General features: G+C 39.2%; 2 protein-coding genes across 2 annotated transcripts in view; both read right to left on the bottom strand.

Annotated features, from left to right (window-relative positions):
* msh3 (mutS homolog 3 (E. coli)) overlaps positions 1-14,750 on the bottom strand; it is a 65,365-nt gene extending 50,615 nt beyond the window's left edge. Inside the window, exons 1-8 of the mRNA XM_072664835.1 lie at positions 14,485-14,750; positions 13,462-13,591; positions 12,932-13,128; positions 12,538-12,750; positions 11,675-11,791; positions 11,363-11,480; positions 10,617-10,750; positions 10,089-10,249 (exon numbers count right to left, since the gene is read on the bottom strand). Coding sequence (XP_072520936.1) covers positions 10,089-10,249; positions 10,617-10,750; positions 11,363-11,480; positions 11,675-11,791; positions 12,538-12,750; positions 12,932-13,128; positions 13,462-13,591; positions 14,485-14,637 — 1,223 coding nt within the window. The 5' untranslated portion in view covers positions 14,638-14,750. The remainder of the gene's footprint in view (positions 1-10,088; positions 10,250-10,616; positions 10,751-11,362; positions 11,481-11,674; positions 11,792-12,537; positions 12,751-12,931; positions 13,129-13,461; positions 13,592-14,484) is intronic.
* A 1,836-nt stretch (positions 14,751-16,586) lies between these two features.
* Positions 16,587-26,744, bottom strand: ubac1 (UBA domain containing 1). Its single transcript, XM_072665011.1, has 10 exons — positions 26,332-26,744; positions 25,316-25,436; positions 25,139-25,212; positions 24,883-24,990; positions 24,601-24,703; positions 24,369-24,477; positions 23,502-23,766; positions 23,135-23,221; positions 21,967-22,105; positions 16,587-21,462 (listed from the first exon to the last, which is right to left on the bottom strand). Exons 1-10 carry the CDS (start codon positions 26,467-26,469, stop codon positions 21,347-21,349), a joined length of 1,260 nt encoding a protein of 419 aa, XP_072521112.1. The 5' UTR covers positions 26,470-26,744; the 3' UTR covers positions 16,587-21,346.
* Between the last annotated feature and the right edge of the window lie 589 nt (positions 26,745-27,333).

Genomic DNA, 27,333 nt, shown 5'->3' with positions numbered 1-27,333 from the left:
ACATAAGAAGTGTGCTGAATTAACATATTAAAGAAATAAAGTGAGGTTTTCCTTTTGCCTCAGCTTAAAAAAAATAAATAAATAAATAAAAAATAAAAAAAAATAAAAAAAACACGGGCTGTGTATTTGTACAGACATAATGGGTAATGGTGCATTTGGCATCACTTTAGTTAGATGCTCTATTATAGATGCCTCATAGATGCTCATCAAACATTCGACTAACATTTAACTGAACATTTATTAAATGGAACTGAACCCTAAGTTGAATGTAAATGACTCTTTATGGTACCTTACACCTAACCCTAACTATAACCTTACCTTGACTCCAATCCTAACCCTGACCTTAAACCTAACCAAAAATAGAGTTGGGTTACATTCAACAGACAAACATTTATATTTAACTGCAGTTGCAGAGTTCAGGTTTATTTGAATGTTAGCTGAACATCTACAAGGTATCTACAACAGACCACCCAAGTAAAGTGCATATTTGGTTACTTTCCATTTTCCTTCCTTTTAAAACATAGGCACATGACTGCTGGAACCACAGTGCCCAATCATTGCCCCACCACTTACAAATGTAGGGGGACATCCACATGAAACATGAAACTCTCCACTTCAGATGCAAAGGTGGGACTTTTGCTGCGAAATACTGACCAATATTTGATCAAATAATGCAAATACTAGCCAAAATGCTTGTTATCAAGCTAACAATTTAGCAAATGATATTTTAGGACAATACATTAAAATACGTAATAATAATGCCTATCGGATCATTTACTTTTGCAGCATACACAGTTTAAAAATGATTGAAACAGTTTAAGCCTTGCTTTCACATCCGATTTTGACTCCTATTCAGAATTTTTTAGACAACATTAAAAAGGCAGATAAAAATACAGAGGACAAATTGTGATCGGACTATGATGGGATCACTCAAGGAGATGCATCTCAACCACATTCAAAACAAGTGTCAACGAAATAAGTTTAGATGTGTGTGAAAAGCCCAAATGTGTCAAATTATTACTGTTATGGATACTGGTCTCTCCTTCCCCAGTGTGCAGAGTGCGTTCCCTTGAGGTTGAAATACTCCTTCACATGTTCATATGGATTTGTTATGGAAATGAACATCTATTGCACCAATGTCTTGCGGAAAATCTCAACACTTTTCCCAGTGCTATACTACCTTGATGAGAAAGCATCAATTACAGGAAGCAGAAGAAAATTGTATGTATAATACTTTTACATAGAAAAGCCTAATCAGATTTCACCTACTCTCACCAAAAGTAAACAAAATACATAAATGAACCACAGTTTTAGTCAATCGGAAAATGAAAATTAAAAAGCTCCCTGTCTGTAGTAAGTGCAGTAAGTGTTTATTTACTCAGTAAAACACTACAACATTCACACAAAAAGTATTGATTTTACATCACTGTGTTCATTAAAACATCTCCAAGGCTTTTCTCATGAGAGTCTAGTATTATTTATAGTAACTTGTATCTGCTTTAATGTGATCTGGAGTCTGATCTTTACAAGTAAAAATACTTATTGCTAAGATAAAACGATTGAAATAACTGTAAAATAAGTGCCTACAACTTCACATCTGTATATGCACATCATTTCTGGATATGAAACACATGACAGTGCAATGCTGTGTAAACAGCTTCCCTAATCCTTGGGGAATAAGATTAAGCTTGAAAAAAAGGTGAGTTATGAGAGCCAAGGTAGACCAATATAACATAGGAAGAGATGAGCATATTAGAAAAGAATGTTCAGCCAATAAAACACAGGATTCTGGTTTATGCTTCTGTTTCCATTAAGACAGTGGCAGTGAATTGAAGATATCAGTTTCAGCTGTTTACCAGTTTCCACATTTCTCTCAGAGGAAATGTCTCTCAAGCAAACAGCACAGGAACACCTGCAGAATACCTGCGAGTCAAACAAGCACGGAAACACACATATTTCAGAACCATGACAGTGTAGCTAATGCTCAACAAGCCTTAGTTCCAGGCTGCATAATTGGAGTGCCCTTTAAAGAGTGGATGCGGATGTAGAGATGCCCACGCGCTGATTTGACAGCTGTTCAGGTGAAAGGTGCAGAAACCTTGAACTTCCCTCCACTCATGGCAGGCAAATGAGGCCATGATTATGCTCCGACTATCTGGCAGAGGTTTCACTTACGGCCTGACACTTTGACACCAATCTTACCCTGGGGAAATGTACCTTTTACACCCACAGACCCTTAAGTCTAGAAAATGGGTTTTGTGGTGTCCAAGATGTGCTACAGGTTGCCCTGGACTATAATTAGTCCCCAGGAGTCCCCCAAAAAGCATTGCTCTTTAATCTTAATATAATGCCATTCAACACACTGGCTTGGCCGGCAGTGTTACATACATAGGTGACAACCTGGAGGGCAGGGGGCAGCTAGAACTGTCTGAAAAACAGCTGCAACAGTGGAGCTGTCACAAAGTGAAAACAGTAGGAATTTAAGCTACTATGGCAACCAGAAACACTGCGCTCCTTTCCCCATGTGCATGTGACTGACTTAATGGTTCTTTGCCCATCAGGTGTGCCAGATGTATCCATTTACTGCCAACTTGGACCAGTTCGAAAATGCTGTCACTAGTGAAAATAATAAATTCATGTGGTACATTATTTCAAAGAAAATAAATAAATAAATAAAAAGACTCCCACCCCTGAACTAATAATTTATAATGAATGATGCACAGATGAATGTAAACTAGAGTTTTAGGCAGACATGGACCACACTATGATGCGAAAACCAGTGATGCGTCACTACATCATGATGGACACCTGGCTACAACTGAGGGAAATATGAATTCTGCTCTGTATCTTTAGGAAAAGGTCAGGTCATCTATTTGGATACAGAAACACAGTTGGGTCATGCAAAAAGACAATGACCCAAAAGCACCTAAAAACATTCCATGTTCAGTTCATGCTTGAAAGTCCTATAACTGTTACAGACTTGAAGCAGTTATGCAAAGAGGAATAGGTCTCAGCGTTGTGGGACACTAGTTAATAACTACAGAAAGCACTTGATGCTAAGCTAATATCTAGCTAATAAAGGGGCAATCTTTTTTTATATAAACACAAAAACACATTTGTTCTTATAAATATAGAAATCCTAAATTTCTTAAGTTTCCTTTGCATGACTACTCCTTTCCTGACCCTGCCCGGTGGTTTCAAAAGGAGCTGTACAAAATAAATAAATAAATAAAATAATAATGTGAATTTTTGTTCTTTTTCCAGATTCAATGCAATAAATGCAGACTTGTCAAGTGCTGAGAATGACCCACCACCCAAATGATACCTGCTCTTTGGTGGTCCTGTGGAGCCCTGATCATTAAAGAACAGGGTTAAAGAAGGCTCACAAAGTATGCAGAGAAAAAGATGGACTGCAGTCTGTAATTATAGAACTACAAAGTGCTCCTATATGTTAAGTGGAGCTGACTTGAAACAATGAGGTAGTGTTAAGGTTATAGCTGTTCTGTGTATATTTTTAATTAACATCCAGACCTCATTATTGACGCTATTGGCCAACTGATCAGTCAGGCTTTAGCACAACTGCCTCTGGTTATGCACGCTTACGGTAAAGGATGAGCTGAGCCACTAAGCCACAGCAAAAGATGGAAAGTGACCATGTGGCAAAGCCAGTAGTGCTGGATATGACAATAAAAACAAAGAGGGGGAATCAGCCATAGCAAAGTGCACAGCCAGATGGCAAACAGTGAGTTAGGACAGAAGGATGCGTAAACAAAAAAGAAAAGAAAAGAAAAAGAGGAATAGAAATAAAGAGAATGTCAATGTGGAGCAAAACAGACAGGTGGAGAAGGGGGGGGGTAATAGCGAGAGTGTATGAAATTGATAGTGCTTAGATCCCTGTTAATCGAATCCAATCAAATCCCTACCTCATCACTCACATCACACTCCTCTGAAATAATCAGTGAATTAGCAGGCCTTCCGCATCACCAAAATGTACATAGCTCCAATACCACTGCTAATTAGCCTTCCACACGCAGTGCCCATATGCTCGCACAAGGAGTGCAATTTAAACAGAGGAGAACAGAAGACATGTGGCAGTCAGAGCTAGCACAACATGTGATTTTAGCATTACTATGTACAGCCTCTCACTTGATTATCACCTTCCTAGCACAGAGCCACTGCATTAAATGCTGTGAAATAAGAACCAAAAGACACATGTGCTAACCTAATCCAATCCTTTCTGTCAGCCTAAATAAGCAACTACGCAGTCTCGGTTTCCAAGCCCAGAGGTGTGTTGCACTCTGTACGTCTTCAGAGAAGGCCTTATGGAAAGTTGGAGAGCATCCAAAATAACTGGGTGCCTTACGCAGAATAAAACACAAGCATGTATATCCTGGGGCCATGCAACTAATGATGAAACCCATTCTCTCTGCTCTTATGTTGCCGTAACCCCTTAACGCACAAAGGCTCATTACACACTAAGGTGAATCATTCAGTAACTACAGGGACTTCCGTACAAACTGGTGGGGCTATTCTTTGTTTATTGAAGTTTGTAATAATGGCGTTTTAAGGGGTCAAAAGGGGTGATTTGCTGTTCTAACTTAAAATTAAGTAACCTGGCTGCACATTATTTTGGATAGTCTTCAACAGATTATCTATAGACCACCAAATTATTAATCTGGGTAAAATGGCAACTCTTTAACTCCCAAAAGTGTTAAATGGAACCCCATCTATCACTCCAGGGAACACAGTTCAACTGCTCCTCAGCTCAATGCTACATGGCTTTATACCCCTCTGCCCTGATAATTAGAGCATTCTGCATCATTGTCTCCAAGCATTTCCAGGTACTCATCAAATGTCCTAACAAACCATAGGAATTTGCACTCTGTGTGCTGTCGGTTTACAGCATGTCAGATGGTCTGCCTTTACCTCTTTTTTTCAAAATCACACATACGCGCACACACCTTGACGGCTCACAGGTGTTTCATTGTCTATGAATTACATCAATCAATCCTAAAAACGGCAGTACAGTGATGCCAAAAGTTGTCAAAATTATCAGTTTTGCTCAGCCAGGTGTCTCTGTGATCTCTACGAAAAGTCATTCAGAAATGGACTACTCTGTCTCATCAAACACTGTCTATAATATTTGAAGTTCAATAAAATCAATATTTTATAGCAGCCAAGTTACAACTTTTTTACCTAAATCTTTTCTCCGAATAACTGTTTAAGCACACAACAGAAGAGAAAGTACCAACCTTTTTTTTGTTCTACTGTTAAGACTCAAGAAAGACAAATTCGGTAAAGGGATAAACAACAAGGCTAAAAACCAAGGCTAATATCCAGAGCGACTTACTGTGGGCCAATATAGTGTTCGGAGTCTTGCCCACGGACTCTTATTGGTGTAGCGCAGCATAGTCACCCAGACCGGGAATCAAACCCAGTCTCGCACATAGTGCGGTAGCTCACTTGCAGGTAGCGGTGTTATCTGTTGTGCCACACCAAGCAAATTGCGCTGAGAGGACACAACAAGAGGACAGCAACACTATCTGGAAAGACTGTTGTATTAATTACAGTGTTACTGTTAAAACAATGCTTTAATACGCAGCTTCTTTGAGTCGGTCTTAGTGCCATTAATAAGCTACAAAAATACAGGGTTGCTAAACGCTTGTTAAACCAAGTCTGAGCATTTTTCCCCAACCAAAGTCAGATACTTATGTCACATCCCATTTGAACTGGGATGTCATAATTTCAGAGTTCCAGGTAGGAAATTTCAACTGAAACACCTCCACAAGTCGGATTTCCTACTCAGAAAGTCGGCCTCACCAACCCAGAGTTTAAAATCCAAGGTGGCTGCACTGCACATCACTGGAAATAAAAGCAGTAGTTTCATACTGTTTACTTGCACTTCTATCTATTTGTGTCTCATTTAAATCAGTCGTACGCACAGTACGACCCAACCTCCAGCTGTGGACGTGTTTCCATGATGTTTGGATGCACAAAATACTGTGTAACGCGTTATTGCCAACTGGTATCTATAACAGTGGTAACCTGGGACAACGCTAACCAGGATATAAAATGTGGCACATATTTTGGTTAAATCTGTCATAAAATATTGGTAAAGAATGGTCAAACCTGTTGTGGTAAACTTTTTAGCTAACCTTTTTTTGAAAATGAAACAGCGCACAGTCAATGGAACATGGTCAACTCAGGTGTGACATAATTCCTAGCTCCTACATTGCAATGTCTGAGGTAAGTGGAACACTGTATTAATATTTATAAACCTAAGTACAACTTAAAATCCTGAAAAGATTTGTTCTTTGGCACATCTAAATGCTTAAAAAGGTTTTGGGGATGATCCGGATACATTTAGGATTAAGTGCTAATTCTGAACAGTTGGAAAAGAAAAAAAAAAAAAAAAAAAACCTAATAAATAACCATGCCCCTCTGTCATATTACAGCATTAATAAAGGTACCTTTATTACCTTTAGTACTTTCTACTTTTTTTCTTTAATTTATCCCCTACCCTATTTATTGTTTAGTGTCATTTTCCTTTAGTTTAAGACTGTGTTCTGTGTTTCTTTGTTACTTGTCATGCGTGTTGCTCTCACCAAGACAAATTCCTTGTATGGGTAACATACTTGGTGAAATAAAGAGATTCTGATTCTGATTCTGATTTTTTAAATATAAAATCTTGTTGTCAACCCCCCAGGAAAAGGAAGGTAAATACTATGTCCAGCCTTAAGCTTTTCTTTAGATGAAGCAGTTTCATGTCTAAGTAAAGTTTAGCTGTTCTGCTTCAAGCCCTCCATGACTCCTTGACAGCTTGGGATCCACTGGGAAATCTAAGACAATCCCTGCAAGCATGATGCACTTTTCTCTTCATGCACTGACAAACACAGATGTAACACCATCTGAGAAGAATACAGCACCGTCTCGGTCCTCAGTGAGTGATAGCGCTGCAAGATACAGACAGAATCAGTGCACACATGCTTTTGTTGGAGTAAACGTCTCTACTGTCTAGGCAAGGCTTTATGCTAGACTTTGGAGCATTAGGCATGGTGCCAATAGGTTCATGTTTATCTGCTACAGTCCTATTCTTTAGGCATTCTATTCTACTTCTCTGCATGGACTAGACAAGCTGTGTGTGTGTGTGCATTTGCACATCTGTGTCAGCAATGGGTGCAACTTAAAGCAACTAAATGCATTCCTTAGAAGGGCTGTCAACAAGTATTTGGACATTAGTGTGGATCTGTGAAAGTAAGCCTGTGGGGTTCCGTAAAGGGGTCCTTGGCTGCCAAAGGACCCCATATTTAACACATCTAAATGTAAATTTCAGGAAAAGGTAAAATTCTGATCCATTATCTTTCAATCTCACTTTTAAATGCCTTTAGCGTGTATCAAAAACTAAATCATCTATGCAGCCGATGGTTCAGCTCCTCTGGCTCTTATTAACACAGCTTGTGGATTCTTGTTACAGTGGATGCTCTTGAGGGGAAACTAAAGCTCCACTTTGCTTTCGATTTATTAGTTTGCTCCTCATAGATTTATCCATAGGTTTCCGGCACAGTAGGATTGACAGCATGGTAGTAGCTAGAAATAACTTAATCAAGAAAGCCTCAGTTACCATTTAAATAATGTATGTGAAAGAGATCGCTACAGTGCACACCCTCACAAACTTCAGTTCACTACTTGCAGACATTGGAGGTATTTTTCCATCACATGTCAGAACACTGTTTCTATTTATTTGTTGAATTTAACACATTGGAATAAAACATATCCTATATAGATGTGCAACAACCTGTCCCATACAACAAACTTTTTTTTTTTTTTTTGATAGACTGCAAATCTGGCAGTAGTTCAACTTTAGGCTCAACTTTATGGTGAATCCAACAGAAATGCTATATATATATAATATATACATATATTTTTTATTTTATTAAAAGTTAAAAGGGGTTATTTCCTTCTTCTGTAAAGCTGATATTTTAGAGAAAATTTGCACACAATTCCAGAAGTATTTTAGTGCAGTCAGTAGACTAGAATCTTCACGGTTCTTGAATTGAATAACATCAAGTATCAAGAACTCCATCCACTTTTAGAGCAGTGGTTCCCCATACCGGTCCTGGAAGACCCCCTGCACAGTTAGTGCTTACCCTGCTCCAAACACACCTGATTTATTTATTACAAGTCCTACCTGATTTTAAGGTGGCATTTAAAACACTGGTCTTCCAGGACCAGGATTGCGAGCCACTGCTCTGAAGATCACTCCACACTTCATAGCCAAACCAAAGTAAACTACTTCTTGGGAAAGGAGAAGATGATTATGGCTGGAACGTTTGTCCACAGCAAGCTAAAGACAGACACTAAACATGATGCTACATGCCTGCTCCCTAACTCAGAGCGCTTCTCAGGGTGATGAAACACTAGTGCAGGGACGAACCATAATGAAGGTCATCCATTCTCCTCCTTCTTCTTTGCAGAGTAACCTTTTCTCTTTAGGCCCAGAGGCTACAGAGCAGTTCGCAAAGCAGCTGCGTGTGTGTGACAAAGGCTGTGGTCAAATTGAAAGGAAGACATGGCTAGCCATGCTCCATCACTGCATCCATCTTAATTCATCACGTTGCTCCAAAGCGGACAGCATTGAAAAATGAGGCCAGAACATACAGCAGGAACGCTGCAGAGCAGAACATACAGATCATATTCCCGACAGTCAGCAGTAAACATCGGCTTTACTGAGACTTTACTATTGGAGCCACAAAAGAACAACATTACTCATTAAATCTCCTGTCAAATTACTGTGAAATGTTAAACGTGACTATTGGCCATCCTGTAAGTGTTCACAGAAATCAACAGCCGAGCAGGAACAACAATTAGTTATAGCTAAATTAGGCAACGATGCTCTAACTATGTCCAATAACATTCTAATTAATTGTTAGAAAAAAAAATACATGCAATTAAACCAACCTCTTTTTAATCACAATTATAATTTCTATCACAAATCATCAAATGAATATAAACAATAGTATAAAAGAGTACACCATTAAATTGTTTATTTATGGTTTAATAAGATGCTTCCAAACAAATGTGGAATAAACATTTGCTTCTAGCAATTAAAAAGAAATAAATAAATAATAAAATACATGCCCTGCTCTAAAATGGGATGTCACACTCGCCTTAAGTTGTTTCCTGACCTCTTGTGGTGGCTAACAGTAACTGCTACAGAGTGATGGCTAATGATACCTGCCAAGAAGTGAAATAATGGAGCTGAAAACGTCAAGGACGTTCAAAAATATTTATTAACAGTGTTAATAAATAAAGTTTTTCATACCACAACATTATACATTCCAAAGGGAAATTTTGTATTTAGTTGCGTCCAAGCTTAGAGGAATCTTTTGGATCCTAGCTGCTACAAACTAGTATCTGCTAAATGGATTTTCTGGGTATTTTTGTTTGTGTGGCCAAAAATGCAAGATTGAGAGAATTAAGCTTTGCTTTTCTCCAGGTAATTGCCCCAAAAATTCTGTTTAGTCTTGCACACCCGTTTCGTACAGAACACGTAAACTAAAAACGTGGGACCCCTGACTGCCAATGATGCCACAGCCATCCATGGCTAACTATGGGGCCTAACTAGTGGGCAGTGGTGGCTCAGCGGTTAGAGCGCTGGGATATCGATAACAGGGTTGTGGGTTCGATTCCCGGGGCTCGGCAAGTTGCCACCTTTGGGCCCTTGAGCAAGGCCCTTTACCCTCTCTGCTCCCCGGGCGCTGGAGTTGGCTGCCCACCGCTCTGGATGTGTGTGTGTGAGTGTGTGTTCAGATGGGTTAAATGCGGAGGACACATTTCGCTGTACAGTGACAAATACGTGCACCTTTACCTTTACCTAACTGGCTTCACTGTCCAAGCACTGGTAGCACTCTGACTCCTAACTAACAGGTGGGAACTGAAAATGTCCAATTTGTGCAAGATGTGCAAAATGTGGCACTCCACATTGTAAATTGTAAATGCTTAAACTGGCTCAGACACTGATTATATCAGATCGACCAAGACCTCCCTACATGAACGTGAATGTAGATGTATGAATGTCTAACCTGGAGAGGGCGATGGTGCGCAGTAGACGCTCTGTAGGCTCAGACAGGTCGGAGGGCACCAGGATCTCTACGGGCTGGATTTTCAGAACTCTGGCCTCCAGCTCTGAGCGAGAGGCGTTGTCCTTGAAACAGTCCATCATCACATCTCCAGTGCTGGGCTGCACCACCTGCACAGAAAACCACACAATCATAATCAAATCACTTTGACCTGGTCGAACCAATCAGTGTGGATTAGGAAAGACTAATGCAGAACTCAAATTGCACTCCTTTAAACCATCCCGCTGGACATGATTTAATTAAGACTGGAAAGATCATTTTCCATTTGCGGCTAAACACCAGAACAAATGACCTTACATACTACGCTCTTAAAGATGAAGTTGCCAAAAAAAAAAAAAAAAAAGAAAAAAAGGAATCTTGGGAGCAACGCCATGGAAGAACCACATTTAAAAGGGTTTTTCCTAGGAGATTACATTCAAGCTATGTACCTTAAAATAACATTCCTTTCTGTAAGAGTTCAGAGGAGGCTGCTCTTACCACCAACCCCAGGGTCAGCTCCTTGCTCAGCTTGTCCCAGTTCTCACTCACACACATCAGGTAGCTGTTGGGAGTGTCCTGCACAACGTCTTCAGCTTGCTCCAAATCCCCTAGCGTCAACAAGGGGTTCACATCTGAAACACAGGAGTAAACACATTTACACTTACTTTTCTGAACAAAGACTCTGAATGTGATCATGCACTTTAATTAACATCTTGATCCTGAGGCGTATTAATCATAAGCCTTTCTATTCAGTAACTACTATTAATGAAAGTTATGTAGATATGAAAGTGAGGAACTGCAGTGTAAGAATAATGGGTTCAGGGGGTTAATCAGAGCTTCCCAGACATTAATTAATCCTTGACCCATAATAGTGTATGAATACACAAGCACTGACTACTGCTACATTAGTGTAAATACAAATCTGATGTATTTTAATAGAAAAGATAAACAATAATAGAAAAATGAAGAAAAAATATTAAAAAAGAAATCAAATCAAAATCAAATTTAGGATTTAAACTGTTACTTTCTGCTATGTGACCTTTTTTTATTTAAACCATGGGTGTCACTAGACCCAGCTAACTGGAGCTGTGTGCCACTAAAATCACAAGGTTAAAAAGTCTAAGTAAAATTGCTGAGTAAAACCACAGGGCATGCCACACAAATTCACTACAGGCACTATATTTTCAGTCTAACTAACTATTACTAGTAAAAGGTCAAAGTAGAGAAAATGGCTGTCGGCACACCTTCCCCAACCAAGGTAGACTTGGTGTAAAGTGCGCTCAGCTGCCGGGTGAAGAGGGAGCTCTTGTTGGCACTGGAGGCTTTGATTGCTGTGGTTTCTGTCTGCTTCACAACTCCAACCTATAAAAGTCATAAAAATAATAAAAACCAAGAACACTGCTTCCCCCTGAGCATTTCCAGACAAAATGAAGGACATAATTTACAGTAATACAACTAGGCACAGCTTCCAAATGTAAAGTACAGTGTGTTTCTTCATTCATTTATTTCTTTTTAACATCAAAATCATAGTGCGAGCTTGAAGGGTACCCACTGACTTTATAGCCCTGAGAGACAAGGCGGCGAACGTGGACGAAGAGGCGGTGAGTGGGGATGCTGGCAGTCATGAAGTTGTGATCCAGGTGACAAAAGATGTTCAGTTCCTTCGCTGCAATCTGTTCATATAAAGCACAGGAAATCAAGCTGTGACAACATTCATATGCTCATGCATTTGCCGTGCAAAACTCTTGGGCATTTGAGGTTACATTTTAAAAATTAAAAAAAAAAGTTGCATGTTAGCTTTAACATTTCCAGCTCTTTTTGAAAGAGGCCAGTATTTAGTTACCATCCAGCACCTGGTTTGTTTAATTAGTCTTTCATTAAAGTAAATCAAGTGAGCTGCTGGTGAAACTGAACTGCTCCGGACACTGACTGGAATTCACTGAGAATTCAGCAAGCAAACCTGTGTTCCTCTGACCAATATACCAACTACTTATGGTATGGTATACTGTAAAATAAGATGCATCACCACCCTCCTTAAAAGAGTAACAGTGAAGTCTCCAATCTCTCAAATTCATTTTTTTGTCATTTGTTTTGTCCTTCGTTTGTCCGTCTGAACCTTTTCAAATTAGCGCTAAAAGGCAGCCCCCTTTAACACACTTGGATGAGAACACTAACTACCATCACTGTTTTTACAGCAAGCAGACAATAAAAAAAACAATACATGCAATTCTATTTTACATATTGAAAGAGCCCTGGAATCCTTTTTTTATGGGCAGAAACTGAGAAGACAATCATTATAATCCTGTTGAATCAGTTCTAACACTCTAAAATAAGACTCTCTAAAATTTGAATCATTACATTCGGCTTGGGGCACCAAAAGCATCAGAGCATTTTACACCATTGCTACTGCATAACTCACCTCTGCATCCTCTCCAAAGAACCTGTACTTGTATCCACACTCGACACAGAGGACTGTGTCTTTGTATTGCTTCTTAATCTCCATGTATTGTTGTTCTAGGGGAGTGTAGATGCTCTTGGTTCTCCTATTAGGACCTGCAGGTTCTGGGGGACTTTTATTAGCAACACCACCGCCACCACTACCGGCCTTAGCAAACTTGCAAAAGTCAAACCCCTAAAATAAACAACAAAACACACGATTAACAAGAAAGTATATAGCAATCTTTCCTAGGTAAACATAAAACAAATGTAATCACCAGGTGACGAAAGTATGTATCTGTTTCTTATCATATTTACTTTACTTTTCCACTGAATTTAAACAGAACATCATATATTTTGTTAGTCTGGTGTCAAACCTGTTTGTTCTGGCTTGACTCCTCTACTGTATCCTCCTCCATCTTCACTTGCTTGTATCCCATGTCTGGTACTTCCATCTCCATCTTCACACTGTGCTCTGCAGCTCTGCTCTCACTATCCGCTTGGCAGCTGAAGCCTCGCAGCCTCTCCAGAGTGGAGCACGAGAGGCTTCCCTTGGAGGATGATGCCCTCTCATCTACAAACAAGAAGCATGCTGAATGAAACTCACATTAGGCACATTTTAGAAATGGGTTAAAAAGTTAATTTACATAAAAATCATAATAAAACCATTCGAGTAGAAGTAAAGGAGGTTCTGACATTAAACTGTCGCAGAAGCAAAACTCCACAAGTAGTCCCACCACAGATGTCAGTGGTGCTTTTTAGTATATCCAGCATCCAAGGAATTGATGATTGTTAGTTGGTATTTGTATCCTGCTCCCACTGGAACTTGTTTTGGTCTAAAACCAAAGGTTAAAGCTAAAGCAAAAAGGTACACAGAACTCACTAAAGGTGTCTAGTTCCAACCTACCTCTGCTCTTACATCTGATGATGCTGCTGCTGCTCTCCTCATTTTTCCCCTCATCAGGCTCTTCCACATCATGAAAGTGCTTAGCCCGCTTCTCAGAGGACTCTCTTCTATCAGACAGGGTTTGCCTCTTCTGACCAAGCACAAGTCAATGGAAGAATATCACATATCTATTGGTTTAGTCAAGTTTCTACTGCAATGCAACTTTCAGGATGGAGTGTGAACAATTACTAGCGTAAATGCGAGTTATGCAGAAGTGTGTTCAGCAGATAATTTGTTATTTGCACTTGAAAACTGAAAATTAATATATTTGCCCAAACTTTTGGCGATAATAGTCACCAAGGTCACCAGAATGAAAGAAGCACTGAAGCACAATTGCGTCTATTAGTGGAATCACTTATCCGTACATTTGGGTTTAGGAAAGCCCGCTCTTTTAGGGGGGTTTACAAAACTTAGTATTCTTAGTATTCTCAGCAGATATTATTCGTAATCACTGCATTTCACAGTATATTACAATCTGGTATATAAGCCTATCAATGCCATCACTGAAAAACGTGCATTTCACAAATGACACTGTGACAGGAGGAGGAAAAAAACCTCCTTAACTTTTTTAATGGAAGTAAATATAAAAATGTGTCTATTCCAGTATGTTACAGCATTTCTACTTATTTACTCATCATGAAAAGTTGACCCAATGCAAACAACAACACGTGTGTGTCAGCAAGTGAAAAATAGGGATACAGAATTTTTGTGTAATGAAATTTAAGCATTGACACATTGAGTACTACGACTGTGGGCTTAAAATATGTGCAGCTTGTTTTGTCCACTGGACTAAAACCAGCTGACACCTCAGTAAATTTGCCTTTACCTCGTTTACCAGTCTAAGAAAGTCCAAACACAGCTAACACACTGCAACAGCTAGCTAGCTAGCTAACACACTCAGCTCTCCTACCAGGGATTAAGCTCTAAACCCTGTGCTCTAGGTTCACTCTCAGAGCAGATCTGATCAACACCATCTGGTCTTACCTTGCCTCTGCCTTCCTGACCATCGCGGTCGCTCGTGGATTGACCAACATTGGTTGCTGAGCCGCTGAAGAACCTGCTAATAGTGCTCTGTGCGCTCGACTTCTTCTGAGAAGCCTTCGCTGCTGTTACTCTCCTTTTAAAATTAGAATACATATTTTACAGCAGACTGAATGATAAATGTTATATTATTATACACATCGTTGGTGGCGTAGCTTCTTCACACTGTACGAATTGGTTTAATACCCCAGCAGAAACTCAGCACAACAACAACAGTCCATTTTTGGAGCTGCACTCACGTTGGCGCGTAAATGACGTTTATTGGTCGTGCTCGTGGGAACTCACTGGCTTGTTAAAGATGGCTAAAGCTGCGCATGAGCTGCGCAGAGGCCACGCAGATCAGTTTACTTATCATATTTAGGAGGATAAAATCACAGAAATTATGGACATATCAGTACTGTTAGTGCAAGTTGTCTTACAAGGCTTTCTACTAGATTGTGGAGCACTGCAGTGAGGACCATCATTCAGGAGAACACAGCTCAATACTGAGGGGCTTTGTACCCCTCTAGCCCACGTTGATAGATTTTGTTTATCTGCTCTAGAGAGTCCTATTCTATTGGCAATACTTCTTTACAGGGAATAGATAAGCTGTAGATATGTGCATTCGCCCATCTGTGTCAGCAATGGGTGCAGCTTAAAAGTAGTTGAATGCATTCAGTAGAAGGGGTGTCCACAAACATTTGGACAATTTGAGTATCTCAATCTTAAAGCTTTAATTGTATTGGGTAAAGAGAGGTTGGAAAATGGGGAAATAGTATTATTAATAATTAATGCAGCTGAATTATGACTGTTGGTACCTAAATAAAATACAGGAAATGCCACATATGAAATGCCCTATGTTGAATTCTATTAAAAAAGTCATGTCATATTTTAGATCACTATTAATTTCATAAGCTTTATTACACCATTTATCAACACATTCATGTGGTACTTCTAGCAAATAGTGGATTTGGATTTTTCCCCCTAATTTCAGTCATTTTCCATTCACATGTACTATCTTGGACTCAATACGAAGCGCACTACATAGGAGACGTGGAGTGATTTGAGACAGGACCTCAATCCTGCCTGTGCTGCTTTTTTCAAAGAGTGAAAGAAGTATGAAGAGCTCTTTCACTAAACTTTAAACTTCAGCAGAGCTTCTGCACACAGCTCGAATGCACATTAACTAAGTTTCTGAGCAGATCTTGGGAGACGCAGCTCAGCAAGTCAGAAGGAGACAGTGGTCACGGCTGGCTGTTAACTTACCAAAGGCAGAATGAAAGCTGTGAATGGTGGAGAGCTTAAATTGCCAGTGAAAAATGGGAAAATTATTAAAATAAATTACAAAAACTGGTAAAGGCCTTGAGTGATGGGGAAGATGGTAGAAGAGGAGGAGGAGGAGGAGGAGGAGGGGAGAGGACTGGCCATCCTACCCAACCTAGCGAGGCTAATTATGCTTCCTGGGACTCTATATATAGCTTCATTTTTACAGATAAAAGCACAAAACCATTGTAATTCAAATGCACTGCTTTTGAATTACATGCATGCATGTATGCATTTCACTGTCTATAATTATACTGTACATTGAAATTGCAGTGCTGAATTAGTCATTTTCATATCAAGTCCTGATGACCCTCTGTAGTGCACGATTTTAGGTCTTCTCTCCCCTAACACAACTGGTCCAGCTCATAAGGAACTTCATAATTAGCTAAAAGACTGGAACAGGTGTGTTGGGACAGGGAACACCTGAAACTGTTCAAGTGGCAGTAGGTCCCTAGGTCTTAGAGGTGAAAAGAGTTGTTCTAAATGAGGGAATGTACCAAAATGTGCATAGTGTGGGATCCCCAAACAGGGATTAGGAACTTCAGGCAAGTCTACAGTCGCTGCAGGCAAGTTAAGACAATTACTAAACTGGAAACCACCCAATCTGGCAACCTAAAGCATAGCACTTGGTCTTGAATTACAGTGGTGCTTGGTTAGTTGAATAAAAAGAGCATGATAGTCAAATCTCTGCTTCCCCTGCTTGATTCATTTCAATGTACAAATCACACAACGCACATGTATGATAAATTCCAAACCTTTTTATTTGTAATAATACAAAAACAAGGCTTTCCACTTCTAGATAGGTGAAGAGTGAACACACTGATGGAAAAGCAAAGGTTTTTTTCCCCTCCGCACCCCCCCACCCCCCAAAAAAAAGTGCTTAAAGGGTTCCATGAGGGATGACACGGGAACCACTGTTATGCTTTATAAGGAACCATTTTAAAGGTGTAAAGGACCTTCACTCCATGTAAAGATTAAAGGTTCTTCACACACTTACACATCTCTCACAAAATATGGTTCTTTAAAAAAAACAAAAGTGGTTATGCCAAAAATCAAGGATCCCCTTGCACCCCTTAGTTTATCTAAAAGAGTGCATCGCTTCAGGCAAAGACAGTGTGGTAACAAAATTCAAGGAACAGGAATCCGTATCATATTAGGACATTTCCATATCGATGACATGGTTCTTGGATTAAACATTGACACTCTGCCAGTGCTGATTAAGCTTTTTTAACCTACTGTTTGGAATTAGAGGCACAATTCCAAACCCAAAGTGATACTGCTTCAGCCAACAAATCAGAATACACATCAACAGCTTAACAGCTTTAAGCATGAGGCACCACTAGTGTTTCACACACAGCTGTCACATGACCTTATTAGACTCTTAGTGGGATTAAAACACACACACACACACACACACATATCATGAAGAAAAGAATACAATATATTATTTCTGATGTTTGTGGTGAATGTTGAAGACGAGTCTGCTGAAGTGAGGGAATTATTAGGGAGTATTGCATATAATCCTGTCACTGACAGGTCTACAGAAACGACTTGCATCTCCTAATTTTCAGTTTGAAATAAAAAGAAAATCCCATATTGCTCTCGAGCACTGTTCATGAAACGTCATGCTTAAGATAAACCTGAAGCCACAGTTGTATTGTGTAAAGGCTCATTTATGCTCAGTGTTGAATACGGATACGGATGGAGTCTTCAATTTCACCCGTATTTGTGCACATTTAGTGAAAGCGGATACGGATACTCACAGGATGGAGCAGTACCACTGGACATCGGAGGGTTGGGGGGGGGGGGTTAATGGGTGAGACAACACCCATGCCAACATGAAGGACGCACGTCGATACAAGGGAAGTGACGGCTACGTCATTTGAAACAGATGTCTTAAAGGAGTATAAATGAGCCTCAACAGAGACAACGTGTGATTTGACAACGAGAAGTGGTTGATTTGCATTGCATGACTACGACATGAGGTTAGTAACAGTAGTCTTATTAAATGCCTACAGATGGACTGGATGTTTCAGACACAACAGAACGTATTTGGCTCAAGAATAAATAGGACACAAAGGTAATTAAGAGCAATTAAATAAATTCACATATTACAATCTCTAAGCTACCGTTATCTCTCTAAGCTTGCGCTTCCAACAGTCCACTCATTTATTATATATTTCGGATTACAGCAACAGCAACGTTTGCCCTGCGGTATGTCTCTAAACCCCCTGAGCGTACACAACAAAACCATTTCCGATACTGAATGAAAAACTGCATTTAAAAAAGGGGGAGGAAGCAAAGCAATGTTTTTTTTTTTGTTTGTTTTTTTTGTTGTTGTTGTTTTTAAACACACGTATACATCACAACCAAACTTAAGAAATTATGATTACTTTGGTAGAAGAGTCCCTAGAGAAGAGTTCTGATAAAAGAGTCACTCTGCAAAGTCAGAGCTAACAAGGCTGCTAACATTTCTATGTCGGATTGAACTTTACTCCCATAAATCCAGGTGGCTTGGATTTGACAAATGTCTTCAGATTGCACTCATCAAACAAGTTTGGGGCAAGGGAAGTTGCAAATTAAAAGATCATACTTTACCATCACAATGAAGCCTACTTTGCAAAGTGCCTTCCTGTATCCCACATATTAAACTTGGCATTGCATAGCAGTAGAGACTGTCCCAGACTGTACCAAAGGGTGTACTGCAGAAAGGTTGATATGATTTTTTCCCCATGCAATTGTACTAGCTAGATCAAGATGCCATGAACAGAAGCAAAATAAGACATGTAACATGACATTTACAGCACAGATCATTTATCTCCGTTGTCTTGCAAAAAACGTTCTTAACTTTCAATAGAAGTCAATGTAAAAAGATCTTCTATCGGCCTGAGTCTGACACACTGTAAAGAACAACCGCCAGATACAAATGATGCCAAAAAGTCAAAAACAGAGAACGTTTTTTGCCCGACAATGACTAGTACTGGTCATTCCAGGCAGACCTTCAGAACCTGCATCAAAAAACAGTAAATTAATGGACTGTAGTAGAACCCATTCAGCAAGAAAGAAAACCGAGCCACATCTGTGTAAAAGTGAAATTCCCCAAAATAAATTCACTCATTTGTACCAGTGTAATCAAGAAAAAAAAACTATTAAGCTGTGTGACGTCTGGGAAAACATCCATACATAGTGTATCCATCATTACTGTTCTTCTATATGTATGGCTATGAAGTCTCAAACAATCACACCAAGACAGAAGCAACAGCATCTTTAAGAAGCGGCTGACCATAGGGAAAAGGAGTAAGCTAGCCTCAACCTCCAGGTAATAGTATTATATAGACAAGTGGTGTCACTACAATGCTATCAGCCCACCCAGTTTCAAATACAAATACAGATACAAGTCACACATTTCCTTCTAGTAAATCCAACACCTACAGGTACATTACAAGATGGGGTTTATTAAGCCTTCCCTTCCCTTGCATATGGTGCACACTTCTCTCAGTTCCATAGGATACTGATTTATCCATGCTCTGCCCACAAATACCAACCATATTTGGATTAAGTATTTTTGAGTGTTTATGATTCAGTCAGATAGTGTAATTTATGCTCTGTCCTCAAATGTGTTCTTTCATGGCAGGTTTTTGCAAGGCTGGATCATTTTCTATTGAACTTTACAGAGACATTCTAGTGCAGGTTTAGCGAGAACACCTAAGTTTAGGGTGAATTAATAACTAGAAGTTGTATTTGCATATTTCCTGGATCAAAAAACATACTAATAAAAAATGCAGAATGGTTGCGCAGCTTAAGTGGTTTCCACTTCGAGGCAGTTGCTAGGCTGTTGCTATGTGGCCACTGGGGTGAAACTGAGCGAAATACTTTTACTAACCGCTACAGGGTATATATGGTGTTGCTAAGTGGTTGCTATAGTGTTTCTAGGCGGTAGCTATTCTATTTTGAGTGGTTCATATGGGGTTGCTAGTGGGATTGCTATGGCTTATCAGATGGTTCCAGGTTTTTGTTATGGCAGGTGCTATAGTATCGCTTTGTGGGTTCAGAAGTGGTGAACCCACTTTCTGAGGTGTTTTTCAGTGATTGTTAAGGTGTTCCAGGTGGTTGCTAGGTCAGTTGCTAAGGTATTTTGGTTTCTGTGGTATCTCAGGTGGTTGCTAGGGTGTTCGTCAAGTGTTTACTGTGGTATCTGTTTTATTAAGACACAATTTATATTTATTCCATACCACAGAAAAGTTATGGAATTATAAAAGTGAATATGTTCAAAATTGAAAGCTTCTACTTTTCACCTAAATTGCTATGCCTGTATTATTAGTATAATGTAATGACAACTGTTGAATTAAAGTGGACAAGAATGCAAATGAGAATCTTTTTTATTAGTGGTTTCAAGACGTTTGGACCCAACTACATGTTCTTCCAACTCTACCTGCGTTTCCCAAAAGCATCTTAGTACATAGATTATTCTTAATACTTAACCACCTAGTTTTGATTACCCTTATCAATGCGGTCAAGCATGGTAGCAAAGCCTTGTAAACTAGAAACTGATTTACAATTCAGTTCAATAGCTTGACCAACTAAGCACCAGCTGCTATGAAAGACTACATTTGCTGGCAGAGCTTGGATATTCCCATTGTTCCAAATCCACTGCAAAACTCATGACACTTGAGACTTGAAGAAAGCATCCTCCAAGAGCACCAGAAATGGCCAGAAGCTGTAAATGGCAATTTCTCAAATGCCTACTACCTAGATAGTAAAGAACTTACAATTAGCCACTGCATTAATTGTGATGGCACCCCACCATATAAAGATTGTATAGTGTTTTGATGCTGTCAGATAATGTAGTTGTTGCATCTTCAAACGAAGTACTTATGAATGATGCTTGCATTTCCCGCAGGAAAGTAGGTTCACAAGTGTTACAGCAAAGAGAAAAAAACCTGTAGTTTCATATACTGTTCTCTAAAGCAACATAAAGCTGATATAGGTTACTCATCTCTTATTAGACGCATTCACTTTGATGAGATGTAACCATTTAAAGAGACTAATAACTCTGTTAGGTTGATATTTGAACATCATGGAACATACAAAAGTCTTTCTTGAAGTGTAAACATTTTTTTTCTGGATGCCCAATGCTCATTTACATAAGGACAAAGTATATAAAATAAAATATGTACTTAATATAATTAAAAACAGATCTTATTAAAATGTAAAAAAAAAAATAAAAATAATGGAGCTAGCTTTAGCAGTTGTTTTTAAGTTACTGTTTACATTTGTTTCTTCTGTTGAGTTATAAATAGATATCTGTCTCTGTATAATATTCAAAACTGAAAATTTCATCCTGTTGTTACTGTTACATTCAATGCTTCCTGTGATTCTTCAACATAAACCTTAACATTCACACAATCACACATACACACGCATACAAACACACACATACACACTTCCCTTATAAATGAATAACCTTGTCCTCTTTGCAGCAGCTCTGGTAATGAGGTGTGCTCTACGTGCGGTTGAGTGTCTGGAAGATTCTGGAGATTTGGAGCATGACGGGGCCGGTCTCAGGGTCATTCATCCATTGTGTGCTGTTCAAAGGATTCTCAAGCATGTCCTCAAAGGCTGCAGGCCAAATGCACAAGACACCGCCATTAAATCAATAACGTGAACAGCGGTCAGTCAGCAGGAACATTAGGAAGGGGCTCTGTATTGGCAAGAACCTGCTGATAGGGTACGTACCATGATACAGGATTTACAATTCAATATATTTGGATATACTGTCATACTCAACAAGATGATGTATTATCATTTATTTTAAGATGACATATTGCAATTTATACTACTGTGTATAGTCTCAAGGTTGAGAATTTATCCATTAATCCACTAATACAGAATAGCTTGTTCATTCTAATCACAGTCCACAGTGCAAATGGTCAGTAAATGATCCTGTGAGGTTTAAGAGCACTGAAACAACAACAAAGCATCAAAAGCGAGCTTACAATACAGCAATCACAGCGGACGCATCTTTGCAAAGCACAGCAAATTACACGTGGGCAACACTAACAAACGCTGACACCAGAGGCACTGGTTGTGGGTGACCATCAAAACATAAGAGGACAGACTTACCCAAGAGTGTTTTAGGGTTTGTGAGGCCCAGCTGTACCACAGGATTTTCCAAAATGGCTTGAAATAGGGGGCTGTTGGTATCGATACCCTTGTCCAGCTCCTCAGGGGAGGGCTTTCTGTCACCCAGCAACCACTCACACTACATAAAAAAACACACCAACAAAAACAATTGTGACATACAGAAATAGTCAAATGCATTTTTTTTTTTTATAATTCTATTTCAGCATTAATCCTAAAAAATAAACAATTTTTTTCACTGGTAATTCTTTGACAATAGTAGAAGCAGAGGAATTCTTTTAAGAGCACAGGCTCTTGCAATCAGCCTCACATTTGTGTTTGTATGAATAAGAAAAAAATAATTTAACATAACTTGAATTTGATGAAGTTAAAAAGAATTTGGGCATCTCTGGTCAAAATATCTATTAATGTAAAAAGCAGAGTAAGCAAAAGAACACTGATTTCCCAAAGGCATAACTTTAAAGATACAACATTACCTTAATATTTTAAGAACAAGGCCAAAAGCAAAGGTTTAGGCACCCTGCATAGTTAGTACATGGTAACACAGCCCTAACATAGTCTTTTCATTCTTGTTTGGCGGATTTCCTCCCATTCTTCCTTGTAAAAGTTCTGTGAGATTCTTGGGTTGGCTTGCATGAACAGTTTTTTTGGATTGTAAGACTTTCCTGCTGTAGAATCCATCCTTATTTCATCTTCAACCAGAATCTGTTTTTTTTTTTTTGCAGTCAAACAGGGGTTTTGATTTGCTTTGTAAAAATCCTGGGAGGAGATTGTTCCAGTTAACTGCCAAGCCTTAGCCCTAACAAGCTGAGACCAATTTATCTGAGAGCTGAAATTTTGCATAGTGCTCTTTTCCTTTTTCAAAAAACAGACTAATCTTGCTTAAAATATTAAAAGATGGTTTCATATTTCAGTTTTCTTTATGCCTTTTGGTGATCAGTTCATCTTCTACTCACTTGACTCTTGACAGCAAGAGAAATTTTGACCAGAGGTGCCCAAACGTTTGCTTGCATTTGTGAATATTTAGCATTTTTTATTGTTTGACATGTAAACAGCTAACTGCAATTCCATTAATAAGAATAATTAATCATGTTACTTAATTATAAGGGTTAAAAATAAGGGTTAACTAGGTTCCTAATTGGTGACTTACAGCAGCATCCTGTTGGTTATTATTGACGCGAAGTGCATCAATGACTTCCTTTTCATCAAAGCCCATCTCCATCAGTGCAATCACTGCCTGCACATAAGCACAAAGATGAAATGTTAAGTTCTACTTGCCACAAAACATAAGAATGAAGTGTGAACCATTTGCCTTCATCCTAAACTCCTCTGTGAATAAAAAAAAAAAAAGCTGCACAGCTGCACAGCTTGTTGGAAATAATTACTTTGCTCTATAGCTTGCTCTGTTTACAGCCTGAGAATGACTTGAGGGCAGATTAAAGAACAGTTTAGAAGAATTACAAGTCTTCACTATGCATGAAAACAAGCTCAGCAGTGTCATGTCACATGACACTAACCCGTGAGTCTGGCCTGAACTCTCTTTTCCTACGGATCCTCTTAAAGATCTCGGTCAGTTCATCCTGCTTGGCCTCCTCTGAGTTTGACCGGGAGGGGGTGCGTGACAGAGCCCCTGGGGCAGGGGGAGAAGGACCTATAGATGCAGAGGCTGTTGCTGCTGCTGCACCAGCTGCTCCTTGAGCTTCCTGGCCTGGCAGGGGCATGTCCACTGTGGGGTCATCCACATGCTCGATCAGCCACTCCATAGCCTGTGTCACAGACATGCTGCAAAGGAAACGGCTCTGATTAGTTCATCTGACTCATCGCAATTACACCAGCAGCGTTGCTAGTGACTGCAGTCATAAAAGCAGAGCTAAAACAAGGATCATGCTTGCACAGCAGATACGCTGCTAATATTACTGTTTAAGACCACTGACTTTTAAAGGGCCTAGATCATTGAAAACTGAACAATCCTCATATACCATATATGCACAGTCGATACAGTCAATATATGGAAACTTAGTTGCAAAAACAGACGTTTTTGAATATCTCTGTAACAATACAAACTAGCACACTTATATATACACATGGAACAACATAGCCAGGCAAAACAGATGATATTTACATACCTATCTAGACACAGTAACAACTCAGCATGTTTAATTTGAAGGCATAAAGGAATAATACTCCCTTTACGTGTGTTTTGGCTCTTACAAGGTTGAAACTGAGGATGAAACTTCATGGTTTAGTACAGTCTCAATCAGAACAAGCTAATGAAAATTTTTCCAGCATTAGGTTCATTTTTTTTCGAAGTCTTACACTTTAATGAGCATCTGAACCCTCAGTGTTGGTCAGACAAAGGGCTTTGACAAAGTGAATATACTTACTGGTTTAAACGCAGTGCCTTGATTGCTCGGCTCTCTGGGAAACCCATCTCCGTCAGCTGCTGCAGGGCAGCCTCATCCACCCGCTCCTCCTCATCCTCATCCAGCATGGCTTTAAAACAATGTAGGAAGAAAAGAAAATACTTTACTATGTAACTTTACAAACCACATGAAAAAATAAATGCATTTGGGCCAGGCAGAATTTCATGATGTTCGTGAGTGTAATTTCACCTACCATTGGCCTTCTTGAAGAGCTCGACGGCATCTGGATTCAAAGCGAGAATTTTCTGTGCCACCTCAATCAGCGACACTAAAATCTTCCTTAGTTCTGTTTGAAACTGGTAATAAAAATATACAACCAATAAAAGTAGGCAAACACAGTTAAACACCTTTAACAGTTAACACCTTTTCTAATTGAGTTCCCATTCCACTGCTGACTAATGAATCAGATTACCAAGTGATTTAAAGAGACTGTTTCAGCACCCATCCAGCTTTGACAATGGCTGCCGTTACTCACGTCTCGGATGTTGTGTTGAGTGACAGTGCGGTCAGAGTGGCGAGTGGTCAGATTTGCTGTGGCTTTGAGAATAGCGTCCTTATCAGGAGCCTTAGCCTCTTGCTTCTTCTGACAACAGACAGAAGGAAAATGAAAGAAAACAGACTGAATAATTTATTTTGTTAAGCAGTGTTTGCAACATTCAACACTTGATGTAGAGTTTTACAGCACAATAAAGCAGGGTTCGCTTTAAAGACAGGCCATCATTGTCCATTACCTTCTCTTCAGCAGATATGTCAGCCATTTGTGGGCGGGGAGGCTGTGGTCTCTTCTTTATCAATAACAAGCAATCTGGAGAGAAAAGGAGGGATTTCTAAAATGAATTCATGGGAACTTGCTGTGAAATGAAATGCTACAGTTAATTAATCTCAAAGCAACACAAAGTGTGCATTACCTTTATCTTTAAGGTTTTCGTCTGCAACCGTTTTGGCTTCCGTGAGAACTCTCTCTGTAGCTGCATGAATGAGTTTATGGTGTGTAAGTGTCTTAGGATCTTCTAGACTCCCGTGGGCACACTGTCAACGAAGAAACACAGTTTAGAGTGCAATAACGGCCATGCATTCCTGTACCTTACTAAGAGAAAATAATCGTAATTCATTTAGAAACTACATTTAATATAATAAGGAAAAATATTGCATCCTTTTATTAAGTTTTGTGTGGCAAAGACTTAACATATTAGATATATCATATTAACATTAGACTGATATAACTTACTTTGTAGATTTGGGATTAAGCAATCTAAATAAACATCTGAACCAAAGGAAATTCTAAATTTCAGATACTGACATTAATCAGTAGGAGATCAGCGGAAATGAACGGTAACAACTATCATAATCTAAACACTGCAGTTTCTTGATATTTTCTCAAATTAAACAATGCATATTCTATTAAAATGATATAATATATATCATTTACATTCTGCATCCGCTGCAAAAAAGCATTGCAGTTAGATGCAGAGCCCAGCGGTCATCGAGACAGAAGTATCATGAGTATCAAATTCTCAGTTCAGATGTAATATCTGAATGTCACATGGTTGTGGAGGGGCCCATATGGAGGTTGTGAACAGCTGCACACTCAAAACTGGACACAGAGGACAGTTTTGGGGTCATAAGATCATTTCAGCAGCTAAACTCTAATGCAGGCTCAGTCTGAGTGTATGTGGCTGTAGCTAACCAACAAACCCCAGCTTCAGCTAGGTGACAGCCCGAGTTGCTGAATTATAAATAGCTCCGTCTACTCGCCTGCTGGTTTCTAAAAATACTTGGCAATGGCAGTGACGATCCCACTGGGCCTGAATAAAGCCCAGGAAGGAAGGTAGCCGAGAACATAAAGCTACAAATAAAATCCCAAAAATTAGGGGGAAAGGGAGTCAGAAAACCGCGCTCGCCTGTCAGCCAGTCAGCTACGTACATGCTTCAGGCATTTCTCCTTGAGCTTCTCTATGGTGGTATCTTCGGTCACTTCCTCCAGCCACTCGGCGCCCTCCATGGTGCAGATGTGGATCTTCAGCACTTTCCCTGCGAATATCTTCTCTTCTTGTACGAACATCGCTGCTACTTGGCGAATCTACAGTCTAAATGTGCATTAATGTGTCTGGATGTGTGCTCGGCTCCGGCTGCCCTAGGACTCCTTCTCCAGCCCCGACACTGTAACTAACTGGACAAGCTCCAGTTATTAACGTTGCTCCGTCATTTTCACCCGCATAGCTTGTCTCGAGTTAATCCCTCTAACCCGAGTTTAATATATATTCGGGTATAACATGTATTCTGATGAAATAGGTGGCTATATTCAGCCTGTTTTGTTGACACCTGTGATGCAGGCGACAACTGTACACGGAAGAACGGGACGGTTTGACTACGCATGCGCGGTTTTCTCTCTGCGTTCTGATTGGGCGATTCGACTGTTTTGTCACAGCCTATAATATAACGGGTTTTTATTATTAATAAGATTTTTTAATCTATTTTTTCCTATTAATATTATTTTTTTCAATATTAATGATTATCAAACATTAAGGCTACACTTGCAAGGGAAATACGATTTTATATTGTCGTGTGGGCCTTTCCTGAAACATTTTATAATATTACAAATATAAAACAATATAAGAAAACAATAAAACAACTATTTACAATTACAATTTGCGATTGTAAAAATATATTTTACATTTAAAAGAAAGTTTTTTAATGATAAACACTGAACAAAATGAACAACATTGTATAACACATTGCACTTATAACTTTCCTCACACTGAAACATTAGCCTACAGTAGCAAATCAGCAAACTATATGCAAAAATACATGCATAAATTATTACAATTACATGCAAGGGATTGATTTCCTGTTTTTAAAGAAAGTGTATTTATAAAGTATTTCACATTTTGGAGTTGACATGAATGAACCAATTTTAATTTTCAGG

The sequence above is a fragment of the Salminus brasiliensis genome, chromosome 20 (assembly GCF_030463535.1).
Source record: "Salminus brasiliensis chromosome 20, fSalBra1.hap2, whole genome shotgun sequence".
Taxonomy (NCBI): domain Eukaryota; kingdom Metazoa; phylum Chordata; class Actinopteri; order Characiformes; family Bryconidae; genus Salminus; species Salminus brasiliensis.
The sequence above is the reverse complement of the archived record's forward strand: the minus strand, read 5'-3'. Positions and strand labels throughout refer to the sequence as shown.

Excerpts from the sequence above, each read along its gene's own strand:
- ubac1 (XM_072665011.1), bottom strand. The coding sequence starts at position 26,469 with ATGTTCGTACAAGAAGAGAAGATATTCGCAGGGAAAGTGCTGAAGATC. Across the intron at positions 24,704-24,882 it reads CTCAACACAACATCCGAGAC|TTTCAAACAGAACTAAGGAA; the intron begins GTGAGTAACGGC and ends TTTTATTACCAG. Across the intron at positions 22,106-23,134 it reads ATAACCAACAGGATGCTGCT|TGTGAGTGGTTGCTGGGTGA; the intron begins GTAAGTCACCAA and ends TTTTTTATGTAG.